Source organism: Drosophila miranda, chromosome 3 (assembly GCF_003369915.1).
Source record: "Drosophila miranda strain MSH22 chromosome 3, D.miranda_PacBio2.1, whole genome shotgun sequence".
Taxonomy (NCBI): Eukaryota; Metazoa; Arthropoda; class Insecta; order Diptera; family Drosophilidae; genus Drosophila; species Drosophila miranda.
Genome location: NC_046676.1, coordinates 17352910 through 17369525, shown reverse-complemented (window position 1 = coordinate 17369525; position 16616 = coordinate 17352910). Strand labels below are relative to the sequence as shown.

The 16616-nt window shown below is 47.8% G+C and overlaps 9 protein-coding genes across 9 annotated transcripts; 7 read left to right on the top strand and 2 right to left on the bottom strand.

Moving 5' to 3' along the window:
* Window positions 1-2842: 2842 nt before the first annotated feature.
* LOC108160956 (chitinase-like protein Idgf5) lies at window positions 2843-4438 on the top strand. The gene is made up of 3 exons (XM_017295249.2): window positions 2843-3020; window positions 3110-3670; window positions 3730-4438. Exons 1-3 carry the CDS (start codon window positions 2894-2896, stop codon window positions 4371-4373), a joined length of 1332 nt encoding a protein of 443 aa, XP_017150738.1. The 5' UTR covers window positions 2843-2893; the 3' UTR covers window positions 4374-4438.
* Window positions 4439-5642: 1204 nt separating this feature from the next.
* On the bottom strand, window positions 5643-6661 carry LOC108158180 (glutathione S-transferase 1). The gene has a single exon (XM_017290398.2). The coding sequence runs from the start codon at window positions 6523-6525 to the stop codon at window positions 5800-5802; it is 726 nt and encodes a 241-aa protein (XP_017145887.1). The 5' UTR covers window positions 6526-6661; the 3' UTR covers window positions 5643-5799.
* Window positions 6662-7834: 1173 nt separating this feature from the next.
* On the top strand, window positions 7835-8710 carry LOC108158183 (glutathione S-transferase 1-like). Its single transcript, XM_017290401.2, has one exon. It carries the CDS (start codon window positions 7893-7895, stop codon window positions 8550-8552), a length of 660 nt encoding a protein of 219 aa, XP_017145890.1. The 5' UTR covers window positions 7835-7892; the 3' UTR covers window positions 8553-8710.
* Window positions 8711-8930: 220 nt separating this feature from the next.
* Window positions 8931-9714, top strand: LOC108160903 (glutathione S-transferase 1). Its single transcript, XM_017295175.2, has one exon. It carries the CDS (start codon window positions 8981-8983, stop codon window positions 9647-9649), a length of 669 nt encoding a protein of 222 aa, XP_017150664.1. The 5' UTR covers window positions 8931-8980; the 3' UTR covers window positions 9650-9714.
* Window positions 9715-10406: 692 nt separating this feature from the next.
* Window positions 10407-11153, top strand: LOC108160373 (glutathione S-transferase 1). The gene has a single exon (XM_017294346.2). The coding sequence runs from the start codon at window positions 10444-10446 to the stop codon at window positions 11107-11109; it is 666 nt and encodes a 221-aa protein (XP_017149835.1). The 5' UTR covers window positions 10407-10443; the 3' UTR covers window positions 11110-11153.
* A 29-nt stretch (window positions 11154-11182) lies between these two features.
* On the top strand, window positions 11183-12079 carry LOC108160371 (glutathione S-transferase 1-like). Its single transcript, XM_017294343.2, has one exon. It carries the CDS (start codon window positions 11336-11338, stop codon window positions 12002-12004), a length of 669 nt encoding a protein of 222 aa, XP_017149832.1. The 5' UTR covers window positions 11183-11335; the 3' UTR covers window positions 12005-12079.
* Window positions 12080-12654: 575 nt separating this feature from the next.
* On the top strand, window positions 12655-13420 carry LOC108160370 (glutathione S-transferase 1-like). Its single transcript, XM_017294342.2, has one exon. It carries the CDS (start codon window positions 12697-12699, stop codon window positions 13363-13365), a length of 669 nt encoding a protein of 222 aa, XP_017149831.1. The 5' UTR covers window positions 12655-12696; the 3' UTR covers window positions 13366-13420.
* Window positions 13421-14322: 902 nt separating this feature from the next.
* On the top strand, window positions 14323-15130 carry LOC108160372 (glutathione S-transferase 1). Its single transcript, XM_017294345.2, has one exon. The coding sequence runs from the start codon at window positions 14371-14373 to the stop codon at window positions 15034-15036; it is 666 nt and encodes a 221-aa protein (XP_017149834.1). The 5' UTR covers window positions 14323-14370; the 3' UTR covers window positions 15037-15130.
* On the bottom strand, window positions 15112-16458 carry LOC108160369 (protein immune deficiency). Its single transcript, XM_017294341.2, has 2 exons — window positions 15676-16458; window positions 15112-15611 (listed from the first exon to the last, which is right to left on the bottom strand). Exons 1-2 carry the CDS (start codon window positions 16336-16338, stop codon window positions 15450-15452), a joined length of 825 nt encoding a protein of 274 aa, XP_017149830.1. The 5' UTR covers window positions 16339-16458; the 3' UTR covers window positions 15112-15449.
* Window positions 16459-16616: the final 158 nt, after the last annotated feature.

The following is a 16616-nucleotide window of genomic DNA, read 5'->3' as shown; positions in this document are numbered from 1 at the left end:
AAGTTTTAGTTTGCTTTAAAACAGACTGAAAGGCCTTCAAGGGTTCCGTGCAAAATTTCTTCGAGTGGTATTGGTGAGTTCTGGGGAGGGCTGCCCGTGAGTTTGGATCCCTTTCCCTTCAGAAAGGGTTTAGCTCTCTCAAACAACTTCCACTCACAGTGGATTACCGGCTCGTCTGTGCGTGGGGTAGAGAGAGGAGAGTGGCGTATGCTTTCGGAAGCCCACACAGATGCATGTGAGTCTCCACGTGCACGAGTATTATTTGTATCTTTGTGTGGACGTACGCATGGTGGACACGTGTGCGTTAACAATTTAATTACATTGCGGTGTGGCGGGAAGCTGCCACATGTCACTCGGCAAAGTTAATCCCCCCGTCAAAAGGGTATTCAGGTATTAAAGACTTTCTAGGGAACGTTTGCCCCACCTTCAGGCATTAGCTGAACGCCTCTTAAAGCTTAAGCTATTACTTATTTATTATACCCGATACTCAAAATGAGTATTGGGGTATATTAGATTTGTGGTAAAAGTGGATGTGTGTAACGTCCAGAAGGAATCGTTTCCGACCCCATAAAGTATATATATTCTTGATCAGCATCAATAGCCGAGTCGATTTAGCCCTGTCTGTCTGTCCGTCTGTCCGTCCGTCCGTCCGTCCGTCCGTCCGTCCGTCCGTCCGTCCGTCTGTCCGTCCCCTTCAGCGCCTAGTGCTCAAAGACTATAAGAGCTAGAGCAACGATGTTTTGGATCCAGACTTCTGTGATATGTCACTGCTACAAAAATATTTCAAAACTTCGCCCCGCCCACTTCCGCCCCCACAAAGGACGAAAATCTGAGGCATCCACAATTTTAAAGATATGAGAAAACCAAAAACGTAGAATTGTAGAGAATGACCATATCTTTAAGACTGCGGAATCTGAATTGGATCGTATTATTATTATAGCCAGCATCAAGAAAACAATTTCATTTTTTCTCGCCCTGTCTCTCTCTAACCCACACGTAGCATAGGCGGCTTTGCTTAGAGTAAAACATTAGCGCCTAGATCTCAGAGACTATAAAAGCTAGAGCAACCAAATTTGGTATCCACACTCCTGTGATATCGGACCTTGACCGTTTCGTGTCCAAATTTCGCCACACCCCCTTCCGCCCCCGCAAAGGACGAAAATCTGGGGCATCCACAAATCTCAGAGACTATTAAGGCTAGAGTAACCAAATTTGGTATCCGCACTTCTGTTAGATCTCACTATAAAACGTATATCTCAGAATTTCGCCCCACCCCCTTCCGCCCCCACAAAAAACGAAAATCTGTTGCATCCACAATATTGCACATTCGAGAAAACTAAAAACGCAGAATCATAGATAATGACCATATCTATCAGATTGCTGAATCTGGATCAGATCAGATCATTTTTATAGCCAATAGGAACAAATCAATTTGCAGTGGCTACGCAGCCACCGACGTCACGCTCAGACTGATTTTCTGTCTCTCTCTTTTTCGTGTCGTTTAATATTAGCGGCGTCTGCCGGAGGAGAGCCATACTGACTTAGTATCGGGTATAACCGCAACTCACAACGTTCCCCCTCGTTTTTTTCTGTGCGTGTGTCCACTTAAATAGAGTATCCATTGATCCATTGAGTATCCACCTTCCCGCGTGTGTTTTGGGAAGCATTTGAAAGATACTGTGCACTCTATTGGTTGTGGTTTTTCATATTTGAAGTTGATTTTCCTCTTTATACATGATTCGTCCATACATCCAAGAACTACTTATAAAGACCCTTGCAGAGAATGTGCCAAATTTGAATTGGATGCCGAACTTTGTAGTGTATCTTTCTGTGGATCCTCCGCCTCCTGAGTTCTACTTGTTTTTGCCTTCGTTAGTTTTATAGTTCTTACCATTTGGCTTTATGGCATAGCTAAATGGCCTTGCCCTGTTCATAAATTTAATGACGGTGTTGACTTTCTCAGGGGTGCAAAAGTGAAGTTTAAATAACAATTCTGCCGTGTCGTTTTTCCAAATTTCAAGCCAATAAAATAAACACATTAGAAGAGCCCCAAATTATGTCAGGTCTCATTGGGAATTAGGAAAACGCCCAGCTGGCCTCCGCTCGAAATAGTAATTTCCTAAAGAGTTAGCATTTTCCTAACCACAATTGGGTGGACTTTTCCGCCCACCCAAGTAAAAGCTGACCAGAGAGTGCACACCTGTTTCAGGTTTCCCCGCACAGGGCTTACTTATGCCACCCCTTGAGTAACGTAGCTAATCAACTGCGAAGGCAAGAGATGTGAGGCGGTGGAGGCACCGGCCATGGACACTCACTCGTCCATGTCTGAGTGGTGACCCCGACTCCTGTGGTGTTGTGTTGCTCTGGCCAGGTCATGCGGAGTGACAAATCCTCATGCTGTTGCTGTTGCTGTTGCTGTAGTTGAGAGCTTTAATGTGTTTAAGCGCTACGAGCTCGAACAGACATTATTGTGCCCGGTGAATCGGTAGCGTTATGCCTAAGGTGGGCGTTGAGCCATGGAAGTGGAAGTGACGTATCCACTCCCCTCTCCTCTCTCTCATAGGGGTTGTTCGTTTGGCCTGGATGTAGGCGTGTATTACTGGTCTTAAATTGGGGATTTGAGAGGAGGGGAAAAGAGCTTTGATGATTGGTTTCAGCGGGTGAAAAATTGTATCAATTATCATGGAGAATAATTTGAAAAGCTTATTGCTTTTCAAAAACAATTCTGGGCAGAAATCAAAACCCAGAACACCACCCAGAGTACCCGTACCCTCTTATCAGCCCGCCTTGTTTTGGCGAAGCTTTCCAGCTGTGACCGGGGATCATCATAACAAACCTCAGTCCCTGATCAGTTTGCAATAGATCTTCACGCTGGACAGAGGTTTGGAAAATCATGTTGCCCCAAAGTGTCTTCTACAGAGCGCTAATGCTCGGCTCCTTCCTGTGCCTGCTGCACGGCAGCTTGGCCGAGGTGGGGAAGCTGGTTTGCTTCTACGATGCGGCAAGTTTTGTGCGGGAAGGTGAGTGGGGACTTCTAATCTTTGTGGGCCAAACAGATCAGAGGTTATCTGTCTCTCCATCTGTCTCTCTCTCTCTCTCTCTCTGGCAGGTCCAGCACAATTGTCGCTCGTTGAACTGGAGCCTGCACTCAATTTTTGCAACTTTCTGGTCTACGGCTATGCGGGCATCGATGCGGAGAGCCACAAGATCAAGAGTCTCGACCCGGAGTTGAGCTACAATCGCCAGCATTACCGCCAAATAACTGCCCTGCGCCAAAGGTTTCCCCACGTTCGGTTCCTCCTCTCGGTGGGCGGAAATCGGGATCTTAGCGCCGAGGGCGCGGCAGACAGTAGCAAGTACTTGAGCTTGCTGGAGCAGCCGGAGCATCGGAGTAGCTTCAGGGCGAGCGTGGGGGCGGAACTGAGCAATTATGGCTTCGATGGCCTGGACCTGGCCTGGCAGTTCCCCGCGAACCGGCCCAAGCTGCAGCAAGGGGTGCTCAAGCGGGCGTGGAGTGCGGTCCGGGGATGGTTCAGTACGGATTCGGTGGACAGCAAATCGCAGGAGCACAAGGAACAGTTCGCCACTCTTGTGAGGGAGTTGCGCAAGGACTTGCAACCCAGTGGAAAACTCTTAACCCTCAGCATGTTGCCCCACGTCGACGCAGAGCGTGAGTACTGAGACCAGGGTCCGTTTCCACTTCCAATGAATGTATCCCCCCCTTCACAGTTTTCATCGACGTTGCCTCGGTGCTCGACCACGTGGACTTTGTCAACCTGGGCACCTATGACTTCCACACACCGGAACGAGATCCCAAGGTCGGGGATCTGCCCGCCCCGCTGTATGCCATGTACGACCGCGATCCCAAACACAACGTGCAGTACCAGGTCCAGTACTGGCTGAACCAGACATCCCCATCCAGGGCGGACCAACTGCACATCGGCGTTACCAGCTACGGGCGCTCCTGGAACATGACAAGGAACTCCGGCATCACTGGCTATCCGCCCATACCGGCGGCGGACGGAGCGGCTCCAGCTGGCAAACAAACTGGCATTCCCGGATTGCTCAGCTGGCCAGAAATTTGTGAGCTGCTTCAGCAGCAGCCCCAGGACAAGGAGGCGCCCCACCTGCGTAAGGTGGGCGATCCCACGAAGCGGTTCGGCATCTACGCCTACCGCTCGGCAGATGATATTGGGGAGAATGGCTTGTGGGTGGGCTACGAGGACCCCACAACGGCGGCCATTAAGGCCGGCTTTGCCCAGGCTCAAGGCCTTGGTGGAGTGGCCTTCCACGACGTGTCCCTGGATGACTTTCGTGGTCAGTGCGCGGGCGAGAAGTATCCTATTCTCAGGAGTATCAAATATCGGCTATAGGAACTTAAGAAAGTGGTTTCCTTCATTAATTATATTTCAAGAATAAAAAAGAAATAGTGATTCCAGTTATGGAAGGTATAATTTAGGAAGCGGATTCTGTTCCCAAACGAAACTATATATTTGCGAAAGCTCAAGTTGGGGAATTTGAAATGTTTTCGGTTGAGTTTTCTTCAGATGCCCCAAAAGAAAATCGTAACATGCCTCCTTCCGGGTAGATTCGGTGCGGAATAGAGGGGGAGGCAAGGATGCGGACCCACAAAAAGAAGGCAGTAAAAACCTAGGAAGTAAAGCGAAAAAGTGATGAGGCGGGGGCCAAGCGTAAAGCAAAGTAAACTTAACGAATGGCATGGCAAAAAGGAGAGGCGGAGAGAGCGGCGAGAGCGGCGAGGGCAGGGTTGTCATGGACAGGACACGGCCCAGCACAGGGGAAGCAAGCAGGAGGTCGGTCTAAAGTAAAAGTTGAAATTAAACCAATTAGTTTCCTGCCACCATCCTCGGAAACGTCGCGTCGGAGCTGCAATGAGGCGCATAAAACCAGGCGGCAAAAGGACCAACGCAGCAGGTACTCGTAAGTCCTAGAGATGTCATGGTATGGCACGAGGGGTCGCAGCACTTATCGTTTGATAGTAACGATAGTTTACTTTCTTTTTATCGGTATGCGAGTAAAGCGGCGAGAATCATAGTCAGTTATACTCGTAAACAATGACTGATGGTACTGAATCTTAGCAGGTTCCATGGGTTTTTGATTTTCGGCTAGCCTCCCACCCTAGGAAACCCGATCAGCTGTTCATAGTGTACTATAGGATCGGTTACACATCGGGTATCGGGTACAGAGGTCCGTGAGTCGCGTGAGTGGGCGAAGACTGTACCTGCGCATCGCTAGCTCATTTCCTTGGGGGTTGAATATCGGACTTCTTACACCAGGCAGGTAGACGGGGTTGGGCTGCTTTTTAAGAGTATTTTAAACGACGGAGCGGCCTATGGAGTGCCTTGAGGGAGTGAGCGGGGTCTCGGGCTGTGGCCGGGGCTTGAGTGTAGATAAGAGGCGCCACGAGGGTGGGGAGGGCGAAGCGGACTCGGCGGATGGCGCCGTCATAAATTAATTATGATTTAACAACTTCAGCATGCACGACACGGCACGGCAGGAAAACTTTGCGCTTTTCATTCGTACCCCAACGACCGCCCCACACTCCCGGGTTCTATGTATTTTGTGTCGCTTTGTAGGAGGAAAATTTTTATAATTTTAATGAGCGCAAAAAAGTTTGAAAGTTTTTGACTGTGTTGCCATTGGAAGTGCATCTGACAAGGGGCACCGGGCAGGGGAGGCAGTAAAGTGGACAGGCGAACTTTATTTGGACTCGTGTACAGGTATAGTATAGGTATATCAACAAAGAGGAGCCACTTCCGAGGACCACAACGAGTGCGCTCACTGCTTGCCGGCTCCGCTCTTGATGTCCTCGAAGGCCTTCTGCCAGAGCTTGTCGAACTGCTTGGGCAGTTTGGCGCGGACCCGTTCGGCGAGCAGGCGGGCGCCACGCAGGTTGTCCTCATCGTAGTGGGGCAGGGTGGAGAGGCGGGCCAGCCAGGCGGACAGCTTGGGATACTTGGCGCCTTCCACGGGGCAATAGCTCAGGTGCAGAGTGCTCACGGTGGCGACCACACTGAAGTCGGCGATTGTCAATTGGCCGCCGGCCAGGTAAGGATTCTCGCCGAGAAACCGCTCCAGATGGGCGTAGGCTTCGTGAAGATCGGCAATCCGGTCCTTGGGAACTTCGGGGGCATCATTCTCCTTGAAGAGGGCCCGCTGCAGCGGCTTAAAGCAGCCGTGGAAGAGCACACCAGTCTCGAAGTGCAGACGCTGATCCACCACCGCCCGCTGCAGCGGTTCCTTGGGGTAGAGGGCATCATCCTGGGCATACTTGTTCACGAGATAGCCAATGATGGCGTGGGAGTCCCAGATGCATGCCTCACCATCCTCCAGCATCGGCACTGTGTGCTGTGGATTCTTGCGCAGCAGTTCCGGCTCCAAGTGCTCGCCGGCCTGCATGTCCAGTCGCCGGAACTCGTGCTCCAGCTGCAGGGCGCGCAGCGTCAGAAGGACAGCCCGCACCGGTGGACTCGTCTCCGTGCCATAGAGGACTAGATGAACCATTTGGGAGAATTTGGGGCTGCTTGCTTGCTAGATTGAGATTCTGAACAGACACTGAGCCACGAACCACGGACGGAAACAGGGCACCCACGGCCCCAGCCAGTGATTAAACTGATTTTAAACTTCAGATTAGATAAGATTAGATACCACAAAAAAAAAACAAACAATTTGATACTTATCACAAAGACGTCATAATGCTGCAAGTTTAAGTTTTGTCTGATTGTTTATTAATGCCACAGATTAGTCGGACTACGACTACTGCCTGCCCCCAACCCCCTCCCGGCCCTACTCCACGGCTGCCACAATATTTGCTCACCTTTCCACATGATTTATGTGACTTTGTACAGCCAGTGCTCGTCAAGTATGTGCAAGGGTATGTTTTATGCATAACGATGTACATTGTACATACGTACAGTGGATCATAGAATAGAAATGGTTGGAAATCACACAGCGTTGAATCTTATACAATGTTCGGGCAATATGTGTATTGTATATATATACATCTGTACGTACAGGGTTCTTTCCCACGAGAACCATCACCTTTCTTCTATTATCCAAATATCTGCCAAAAATCATTACAAACGGGCTACGATATTTTTTCCTAAATCATGGCGTACAGGAGTATAAGCCAGCATTAAGCCAGCTAATAAAGTAAAGTATTTATTAGCCAGTTTGACGGAGCACCCATGTTTTAAAAGATTTAAATAGTAGTTAAAAGGTAAACCCAGTATGTAGGATAAACACAGTCGGAAAGCTTTAAAAGCTTCACATGCCGAAGCTTCGGCCGTTAAAAGCATATCTAAGCTTGTTCAAACTTGTAAGCTCAGCGGCCTGTAAATATATGTATGTACATACATGTGTGCATAGAATATGTTTGCAAAACGTAGGCTTGTGTTAGTGTCATGAATAGGCAATATTGGAACATTGAGAAGTGAGAAGAGGTGCTTAGTCAGGGGAGAGGTAGAATAATATTCGTTTTATGATGAGTAAACAAATACAATTAAGCTCACAAACGTTATCTTATACGAGTCGAATTATACGAATATATATAGTCGAATTACTCGAAATTATAAGAGTGACTGCTTGGGTGGAGCGCCTCAACAAGTTGGCCTACAGAGCCCCAGCAAAGAACTACTGCGACTTCCTCCGCAGCCAGTGGACCAAGCTGGGTGCATAACTGTGGAAAATAAATAAAACCCAACCGAGAACATCTGTTTATTTAATATAAATTGGAGCTTACGCAATTGTTTGTTCATTAAAATTCATTTGGGGACGCGTTTCTAGCTTTTCCCTGAAGCCCCATAAGTTTTGAGTCGGCAACGGCCTAGTTTCAGTAGCATTTGACTCTTGACTTCTCGTCTGCTCGGACCATGTCGAATATTGTGCTCTACGGAATGGACATTAGTCCGCCGGTGAGGGCCTGTTTGCTGACTCTGCGAGCCTTGGGCTTGGCCTTCGAGTATAAGGAAGTCAATCTCTTCGCAGGGGAGCATCGTTCCCCAGAGTTTCTGCAGAAGAATCCCCAGCACACAGTCCCGTTACTGGATGATGGCGGCGCTCTCATTTGGGACTCGCACGCCATCGTCTGCTACTTGGTGGACAAGTACGCAAGGACGGACGAGCTCTATCCCAAGGATCTGGTGAAGCGTGCCCAGGTCAATCAACGTTTGTACTTCGATGCTAGCATATTGTTCATGGCCCTGCGCAATATCAGTGTTCCCTACTTTCTCCACAATGTGAGCTTGGTGCCCAAAGAGAAGGTGAACAATGTCAGGGAAGCCTATGGACATCTGGAGACATTCCTGGGCGAAAGTCCTTACGTCACAGGGGATACCCTAACCGTAGCGGACCTGTGCTGTGCGGCTACGGCTGCCTCGCTGGCCGCAGTCCTCGACCTGGACACAGTGAAGTATCCCAAGATCGCGGCTTGGCTGGAACGCATCTCTAAGCTGCCCCATTATACGGAGGATAACCTACGGGGCGTGAATAAGTACATTGGCTTGCTAAAGGGATCATTGACCATTGTGTAATAGCTAAAGTGTTCTGTTGGATAGATATGTACATTTCATATCTTTTAATATATGTATTGATATGGTTTTACGGTCGTGCGAATACAGCCAACCGGCATTTTTATCAGTCCAAATTTATCAATCTACACAAATAAACATGAAATTTTGACCAAACCGGATTGTGTTGATGTTCTCGGACTTTCCATTTGTTAAGCGTCGAAAGAGAGAGCTTTTACTCACGATGTTTCATCATCAAAGAGGGAATTTCGACATCGAAGAGTGAGCAGACGACACGCCACTCCACTCCCACTCCCTTATAAAGTGCAGAGTCAGCATAGCATTGCAAAGCTCTCTTCGGACAGCGTCTCTTCCGAGACTATATAAAGCGCACAATGTTGGACGAATGAACCACAGAACAGTCTCGTCTCTTACCAACTCCAAACAACAATATGGGAAAACTTACTCTTTACGGCATCGATGGAAGTCCGCCAGTGCGCTCTGTGCTCCTCACCCTGAACGCCTTGGGTCTGCCCTTCGAGTACAAGGTGATCAATCTGTTTGGCGGCGATCATCTCAAGCCGGAATTCCTCAAGATGAACCCCCTGCACACCGTGCCCACACTGGACGACGATGGCTTCTACTTGTACGACAGTCACGCCATCAATGCCTACCTAGTGGCCAAGTACGGCAAGGACGGCAAGGAGTCTCTCTACCCCAAGGATCTCCAGCAGCGGGCAATCGTGGATCAGCGTTTGCACTACGACTCCAGTGTTTTTGGCAGCACCGCCAGGGCAATCACGTTTCCCCTGATTAGGGAAAACCAAACCGAAATCGCCCAAGCCAAAATCGACGCGCTTTCGGGCGTCTACGAGTCTCTGAATTTGTTCCTGAAGAGCACCGATTACTTGGCTGGAAATAACCTGACGATTGCCGACTTCAGCGTCATCGCTGTCCTGTCGGGCATGGTGGTTTTCCTCGAAGTGGATGCCAGAAAATTCCCCAATCTGGCGGGCTGGGTTCAGCGTATTAAAAAGTTGCCCTACTACGAGGAGGCCAATGGATCGAAGGTGACTCAGTTCACAGATTTCCTCAAGAGCAAGAATTTTACAATTGTTTGAGATTCCTTTAAATAATTATAGTTTGTAGCAATACACGTATTTAAATAAATGTAAATTTATAAAGAGTTGTATGTATTTATTCAGTCTTTGTCCTGAGCATTAATTTCAGAAGCTTACAGAAAATACAACTTTGCGTTTGGATCAAAAAATTGACTAAAAAACGTCAACAGATTGTTGTAAAAGTAAAGAGAGAAAGCTTTTTCACGCTTCAAAGCTGCCTAGTCATTAAAGCTCGCTCCCAAGGTAACGAGGCAATATTGACATTGAACATTCATAAATATTACACGTATTGGCAGTAAATAACAGTAAAGCTTATGTTTCTCTTTGGGAACAACTGGTGAATCATAAAAGCACTTTGAATCACTCTTAAGTTAAGAGAATCTAGCCCCAAGCTGTTCTGAAAAAACCACAACTATGCCTCATTTTGTTTGTTCCATTCGAGCAATAGACGGACGATCCATGTACCATTGGACTATTAACATTTTAAAGTACATTATCTGTCTTTCTTGATTACGCAGGCAGAAGGGGCGCTTATGGGGAGGCACATGCGGGGACATTCAAAGGACGACCTGTTTGTCATGAAATGTGTTCCCATACCTGTCTTTGGTTCATGCATTTTTTATCGCAGCTAATTAAAGAAAAAATCGAATTTGATGACAAGCACTTTTCCATGCCAACTGAAAGGACGGAACTTATTAAATAGTCATTACCTGGTTCACAGTTCCCACGCTCGGGGGCAGTATATAAGGGCGTTTAAGTGCGGGAGCTGCCAGTCAGTTATCAGAAGTTCAACCATGGGTAAGATTTCGCTGTACGGCTTGGACGCCAGTCCACCCACCCGGGCTTGCCTGCTCACCCTGAAGGCCTTGGAGCTGCCCTTCGAGTACGTCTTCGTGAATCTACTTACTAAAGAGAACTTCGCCGAGGACTACATGAAGAAGAATCCCCAGCACACGGTGCCCATGCTGCAGGACGATGATGACTACATATGGGACTCGCATGCAATCATGGCCTATCTGGTGGGAAAGTACGCGGAGACCGACGAACTGTACCCCAAGGACCTTCTGCAGCGGGCTGTGGTCGATCAACGAATGCACTTTGAGTCGGGGGTCATCTTCGAGGGCGCCTTGCGTCGTCTCACCAGGCCGGTGCTGTTCCTTGGGGGCACCACACTGCCTCAGGCCAATGTAGACGAAGTTAACGAGGTTTACAACTTCTTGGAAACGTTTCTGGATAACGACTTTGTGGCCGGTGATCACCTGACCATTGCCGACTTCAGCATTGTGTCGACTATCAGCTCGCTCGGCGTCTACTTAGAGCACGATCCGGTGAAGTATCCCAAGACAGCAGCCTGGCTGGAGCGCCTGAAGGAGCTGCCCTACTATGAGGAGGCGAACGGCAGTGGAGCTACCCAGTTCATGCAGCTTATAAAGTCCAAGAACTTCACCATCGTGCCCTAGGGTGAACATGGGGAGAACCAAACCCGACCCCGCACAGAGAGCACGCAGAAAGAGTTAAACCCCTAGTTCGAGCACTCCAAAGAGCACCAGAGAAGCCCCCCTTCCTCAGTGCACAGAGCTTTGCAGTACAGTACTCATCGAAGCTCTCTCCCCGCTCTAAAAAGTTAGTGAACAAACGAGAATAAGTAGAAAGTGCAAACATTAGGTGCGTTCACTTCGAGGCAGAATGGGAAAGCTAATACTCTATGGCATGGATGCCAGCGCACCGGTTCGTTCGGTGATACTCACCCTGAACGCCTTGGGTCTGCCCTTTGAGTACAAGGTGGTCAATCTGCTGGCCAAGGAGCAGCTTAAGCCGGAATTTCTCAAGATGAACCCCCTGCACACCGTGCCCACACTGGACGACGACGGCTTCTACGTGTACGACAGTCACGCCATCAATGCCTACCTAGTGGCCAAGTACGGCAAGGACGGCAAGGAGTCTCTCTACCCCAAGGATCTCCAGCAGCGGGCAATCGTCGACCAGCGTATGCACTACGACTCTAGCGTTGTGGGTAGAACCCTGCGGGCTATAACATTTCCGCTGTTCCGTCTGAACGAGACCCAAATCCCCAAGGCCAGGATCGATGCTCTGGCGGACGTTTACACCACCCTGGAGACATTCCTGAATAGCAACGAGTACATCGCTGGGAAGCATCTGACTATTGCCGACTTTCACATCATCGCTATCCTGTCAACCATTGAGATATTCCTGGCAGTGGATGCTGGCAGGTATCCGAAGCTGTCCGCCTGGATGCAGCGCATAACCGAACTGCCGTACTACGCCGAAGGCAACGGGAACCGATTGGTGCAGTGTGCCACCTTTTTTAAGAGCAAAAACTTTACAATTGTCTAAACGTCTGTAGCCAAGTTTTCTCAATAAATACGTATATTCGCTGTAGCTGTAGCTGAAGCTTAGGTCACCTCAAAACTAATTTGACTCTGACTCTGTGGAGTTGTTGGAAAATTTCTATATCTTGTGAAGAGTTATGGTGTGAGGGAGAGCTCTGGAATTCGATAACTTCGCAGAACTCGAACCAGCAGCTTTCTGGACAGAAGGTAATTAAAAACCCAACAGCAGTTTTCATATGAGTTGAAATTCCATACCATGTCTGTATCCAGGAAGAGTCTCACTCGAGTTCATTGTTTGTTCAGATTTTCTTCAGAATCGGCACAAACAACTGATAGTCGCTTATCGGTCTGCTTGGTGTTCGGTCAAGTCAGTAATCGGAAATCAGCAATGACTGGGCGCATCACTCTCTTTGTCTACTCTTAAATGTGGCATTCTCTTAGGCCTGTTTTTGGCGAGCTCTTTCCGTCGGTATCTATGACTTGTTGTCAGGTGCCTGCTATGTGGGCTTGGATGTATTTACTTGCACTTTGACCTCAGCTATTGTGTTCATTATTGTATTAATTTCACGATTCGGGGTACTCTTACGAGTGCAAATTTCTCTTCATCCCAGTTGTTTCTCTTTACTAGCACCCTATAAAATGGCTGGTTACCAACTGCCAGTTGATCATTAGCCAACCAAGCTCTCTAACGACAATATGGTTAAGTTAACTTTGTACGGAGTGGATGCCAGCCCCCCAGTTCGAGCTGTGAAGCTGACGTTGGCGGCCTTGAACCTGCCCTACGACTTTGTGAATGTCAATCTTGCGGGTCGCGAGCAACTGTCGCCCGAGTATGTGAAGAAAAATCCACAGCACACGGTGCCCACTTTGGAGGAAGACGGCCACTTCATTTGGGACTCGCATGCAATCATCGCCTATCTGGTGTCCAAATATGCCGATAGTGACAGTCTGTACCCCAAGGATCTGCTGCAGCGGGCCGTGGTCGATCAGCGTCTACATTTCGAGACCGGAGTGGTCTTTGCCGATGGCCTGAGAAGCATCACGAAGCCTCTATTGTTCTTTAATCAGAAAGTTATTCCCAAAGAGAGGCATCAAGCCATTGTCGAGATCTATGACTTCGTGGAGACCTTCCTAAAGGACCAGGACTACATTGCTGGAAATCAGCTGACCATAGCGGACTTCAGCCTTGTGTCAACCATCACCTCGCTGGAGGCCTTTGTGGGCATCGATCGCGCCAAATATGTGAGAACTAGTGCCTGGATCAAGCGTCTGGAACAGCTCCCCTACTACGAGGAGTCCAATGCCAAAGGTGTCCGGGAATTGTTTGCCATTATCAAGCAAACAAATTTCAGCTTTGCATCGTGATTCAGCTGTAAATTTATATGCTGCTCAAATTTCACAATAAATACAATAAACAATAGTTCAAATGGGAAAACACTTTTATTATCAGACCCCCCCAACTTGACATTAATGCTGGTACCAGATAATGGAAACAAAGCGAAAATATTTACAAGATCTAGAAACGATTCTCATCCAATTAAATTTTGCTGTCCTTCGCCTCTGAGCGAGGCTCCTCTGTCCCTCGGCTTCGTCTGGCCGTCAGGTCCCAGAATCGTAGAACAAATACAACTTTGGCGAGGCACAGTCGGTCCCAGTCTCTGGAAAAATATGCCTCGTCGCGCCCAAGGCATACAATTTGTTATTGTATTCGTTTCGGAGAGGGGAGCAACTTTTAAGCATCGCCAAAGACTGTATATCTAGGTTGTTTTGTAACAAATCGATTTCGAACCACTTGATTCATACGAATTCTTATCAATGCGATAAGGTCCGGCCAAACAGCTTGAGCGACGCATGTTTGGCCAAAAGTTTACAAGGGTATATTGCATTCATAATCGTAGGTAACAGAACAGAAGGCAGATAGGCGCTACTTATCACGAAATATACAAATATCAATGTTATCGGAAAGAGTTTAATTGGACAAATCGCGGCAATTTGATCTATTCATAACTCATTCCAATTAACGCACAAAAAATAAATCTGATTAGCGATTAGCAAATCTGTCTTATGGTCGGACTGTAGTACTTTTATATACGTAACGAATATCAATATATGTATATATATATATATATCATATAAATATGATAAGGAGCGAAGAGAATCTAATGGGTAACATGGAACAATCTGGATTGCGTAAACTACGAGTGCTGGCATTTGTGGCGAAATATTCGAAAAAGCTCCGGTTTGTGGAATAATACATGCACATATGATTAATTAAAAAAAAAAAAAAAAGCACAGCTCGATTGAGAGTGCTTTGCGGTGTACTTAGTTTAGTTTCAAATCGACACTCGCAGCTTGTACACGTTTGAAATAATGGGAAAACTAGTGCTGTACGGCTTAGAGCCAAGTCCGCCTGTGAGGGCCTGCAAAATGACGCTGGATGCACTACAGCTTCAGTATGAATTCAAGCTGGTTAATCTGCTTGCTGGTGAGAACAAGACCAAGGAGTTCAAGCTGAAGAATCCGCAGCACACAGTGCCCATGCTGGAGGACGATGGCAAAACTATTTGGGAGAGCCACGCCATCTGCGCTTATCTGGTTCGGAAGTATGCCAAGGATGATGCCCTGTACCCCAAGGACTTCTATAAGCGCGCCGTCGTTGATCAACGTTTGCACTTCGAGTCGGCTGTGCTGTTCCAAAACTGCATTAGGAATATAGCACTTCCACTGTTCTACAGCGATGAGACGGAAGTTCCGAGATCCAAGATCGACGCTATATACGAAGCCTACGACTTTTTGGAGGCCTTCATTGGCGCCGAGTTGTACCTGTGCGAAGCCAGCGTAACTATCGCCGATTTTAGTGTGATATCGTCGGTCTCCAGTTTGGTGGGCCTGGCGCCCATTGAGCCGAAGCGCTATCCAGGACTCAGCGCTTGGTTGGCCCGAATGGCCGGACGACCCAACTACCAGTCGATCAACGGCAACGGCGCACAGATGTTGATTGACATGTTTAATGCGAAAATCACAAAGATAGTGTGACTTTTGCAGGTGAAAGCGAATTTTTTAAGGTTAAACATGAGATTGATTATGCAATAAAACGTTTAGTAAACAGTGTTTCAAAATTCAAAATTCATTTTTTAGTACATTGTATGTTTGTGGTTATGTGGGCCCTTTTACGAAAAAATATCACATCTGAAAGGCAAACTGGTTTATAAATGATTTAGGACAAAGTTCTATGTACTTATTCGAATGTTTGGATTATTTAAACAAATATTGCACAAATGGTTGAATGCTGGCCCCTCTCTCTGTCGTTTAAAGAGAGGCCTGATTAAACAGCTTACACATGTCAGTAAACAAAGAATTTAATAAAGCTTGCTCTTTCCAAGGGGGTTGATCGTTGAAAGAGTGCATCGTATAGATCATTTTCGTTTGGAGTGGACGTGATCATTCAGCTAACTGTTCTTCTTGCGCTTCTCTAATGCCTTCCAAACCAGTTTCAAGCGCTGCACGCAATCGCGATGCTGTGACTCCCAAAGCAGCGTTGTGAGTCGTCCGACGGTAGCCACGCCGCTCTCAGAGCTCCGTACCCATTGGAGCAGAAGTTGGTAAATCACCTGGAGAAACCAGAAACAACCAGAGCGTCATTCACTATAATTCGTACAGTTTTGGACGTCTCACCTCTTTGATATTGCCGTGCATTTGATGATCAATTATGGCCTGGTCAATCTGGCCCTCAGAATGGCCCAAGTCCCGCATCACCTGCTTCCATCCCTCGCCCAAATGGGTAGCCACCGCGTCCAGCAGCCGCGGATCCGGCTCATCCTGAGACTGCATCATGGCCACTATGCTGACAGTCTTGCGCGTACCATTGGAACGTTTACCGTCTGGCGAGGCCGCCACCTCGTCAATTGTGCTTGTACTGCTCTTCCGCGAGCTGCTGGCGCTTAGATTTTGGTTAAAGTTGTACACGGAGCCAAAGTGTAGATTGCTTGCATTTGAGAAGTTCATAACCACCTGTTGCTGTGCACTGTGGACGTTCATGGTGTTGTTCGTGTTGACTGTGCTGAGGTCCCCGCCGGTCCCAGGAATGTTGGCGGACTGCACAACATCCATGGAGTTGTAGTTTGGGTCGGAAAGCTCCCGCAATACCGATTCCGTCAGATCCGCTGAGGCTGTCGGGGTCCTGATGGACGGCAGCGCCAAGGCTCCACTATTATTGTTATCTGCCTCGCTATCATCGACAGGCGCTGCATCTGTTTCAAGTCGCCCCTCAGATTGCATGCTTGGTGCCTCCTTGCTACCGCCAAATATGTTGGGCAGCAAGTTCTTCAGCTTTGGCATATTGCGTCTGTCGTGGTTGCTCGATTGTCAATAAATAGATAAAGTTCCGGAAATTCCACAGACTTAGGGTTTTTTTACTCTTTGTGTTTGGAAGTTAGAGGTGGCAGACTAACGATTGGGCATCAGTAATCCACTATCGGTAACCAACAATCGATAGTCGCTCTCGTCCCTGGTCGAATAACTGGTAATCCTAAACCGATAATCTTGAAGAATTTTAGCGCAGTTTACGTGAAATATATCGTGGTCTTTTTTTAAGCAAAGATTAAGCATTGAATGGA

What these genes read in the sequence shown, in the direction of transcription:
- LOC108160373 (XM_017294346.2), top strand. Translation starts at nt 10,444, where the DNA reads ATGGGTAAGATTTCGCTGTACGGCTTGGACGCCAGTCCACCCACCCGG.
- LOC108160372 (XM_017294345.2), top strand. Translation starts at nt 14,371, where the DNA reads ATGGGAAAACTAGTGCTGTACGGCTTAGAGCCAAGTCCGCCTGTGAGG.
- LOC108160369 (XM_017294341.2), bottom strand. Translation starts at nt 16,338, where the DNA reads ATGCCAAAGCTGAAGAACTTGCTGCCCAACATATTTGGCGGTAGCAAG. An exon ending in TGCACGGCAATATCAAAGAG is followed by an intron (nt 15,612 to 15,675) that starts GTGAGACGTCCA and finishes TGGTTTCTCCAG; the next exon opens with GTGATTTACCAACTTCTGCT.
- LOC108160956 (XM_017295249.2), top strand. Translation starts at nt 2,894, where the DNA reads ATGTTGCCCCAAAGTGTCTTCTACAGAGCGCTAATGCTCGGCTCCTTC. An exon ending in GGCAAGTTTTGTGCGGGAAG is followed by an intron (nt 3,021 to 3,109) that starts GTGAGTGGGGAC and finishes TCTCTCTGGCAG; the next exon opens with GTCCAGCACAATTGTCGCTC. An exon ending in GCCCCACGTCGACGCAGAGC is followed by an intron (nt 3,671 to 3,729) that starts GTGAGTACTGAG and finishes CCCCCTTCACAG; the next exon opens with TTTTCATCGACGTTGCCTCG.
- LOC108160903 (XM_017295175.2), top strand. Translation starts at nt 8,981, where the DNA reads ATGGGAAAACTTACTCTTTACGGCATCGATGGAAGTCCGCCAGTGCGC.
- LOC108160370 (XM_017294342.2), top strand. Translation starts at nt 12,697, where the DNA reads ATGGTTAAGTTAACTTTGTACGGAGTGGATGCCAGCCCCCCAGTTCGA.
- LOC108158180 (XM_017290398.2), bottom strand. Translation starts at nt 6,525, where the DNA reads ATGGTTCATCTAGTCCTCTATGGCACGGAGACGAGTCCACCGGTGCGG.
- LOC108158183 (XM_017290401.2), top strand. Translation starts at nt 7,893, where the DNA reads ATGTCGAATATTGTGCTCTACGGAATGGACATTAGTCCGCCGGTGAGG.
- LOC108160371 (XM_017294343.2), top strand. Translation starts at nt 11,336, where the DNA reads ATGGGAAAGCTAATACTCTATGGCATGGATGCCAGCGCACCGGTTCGT.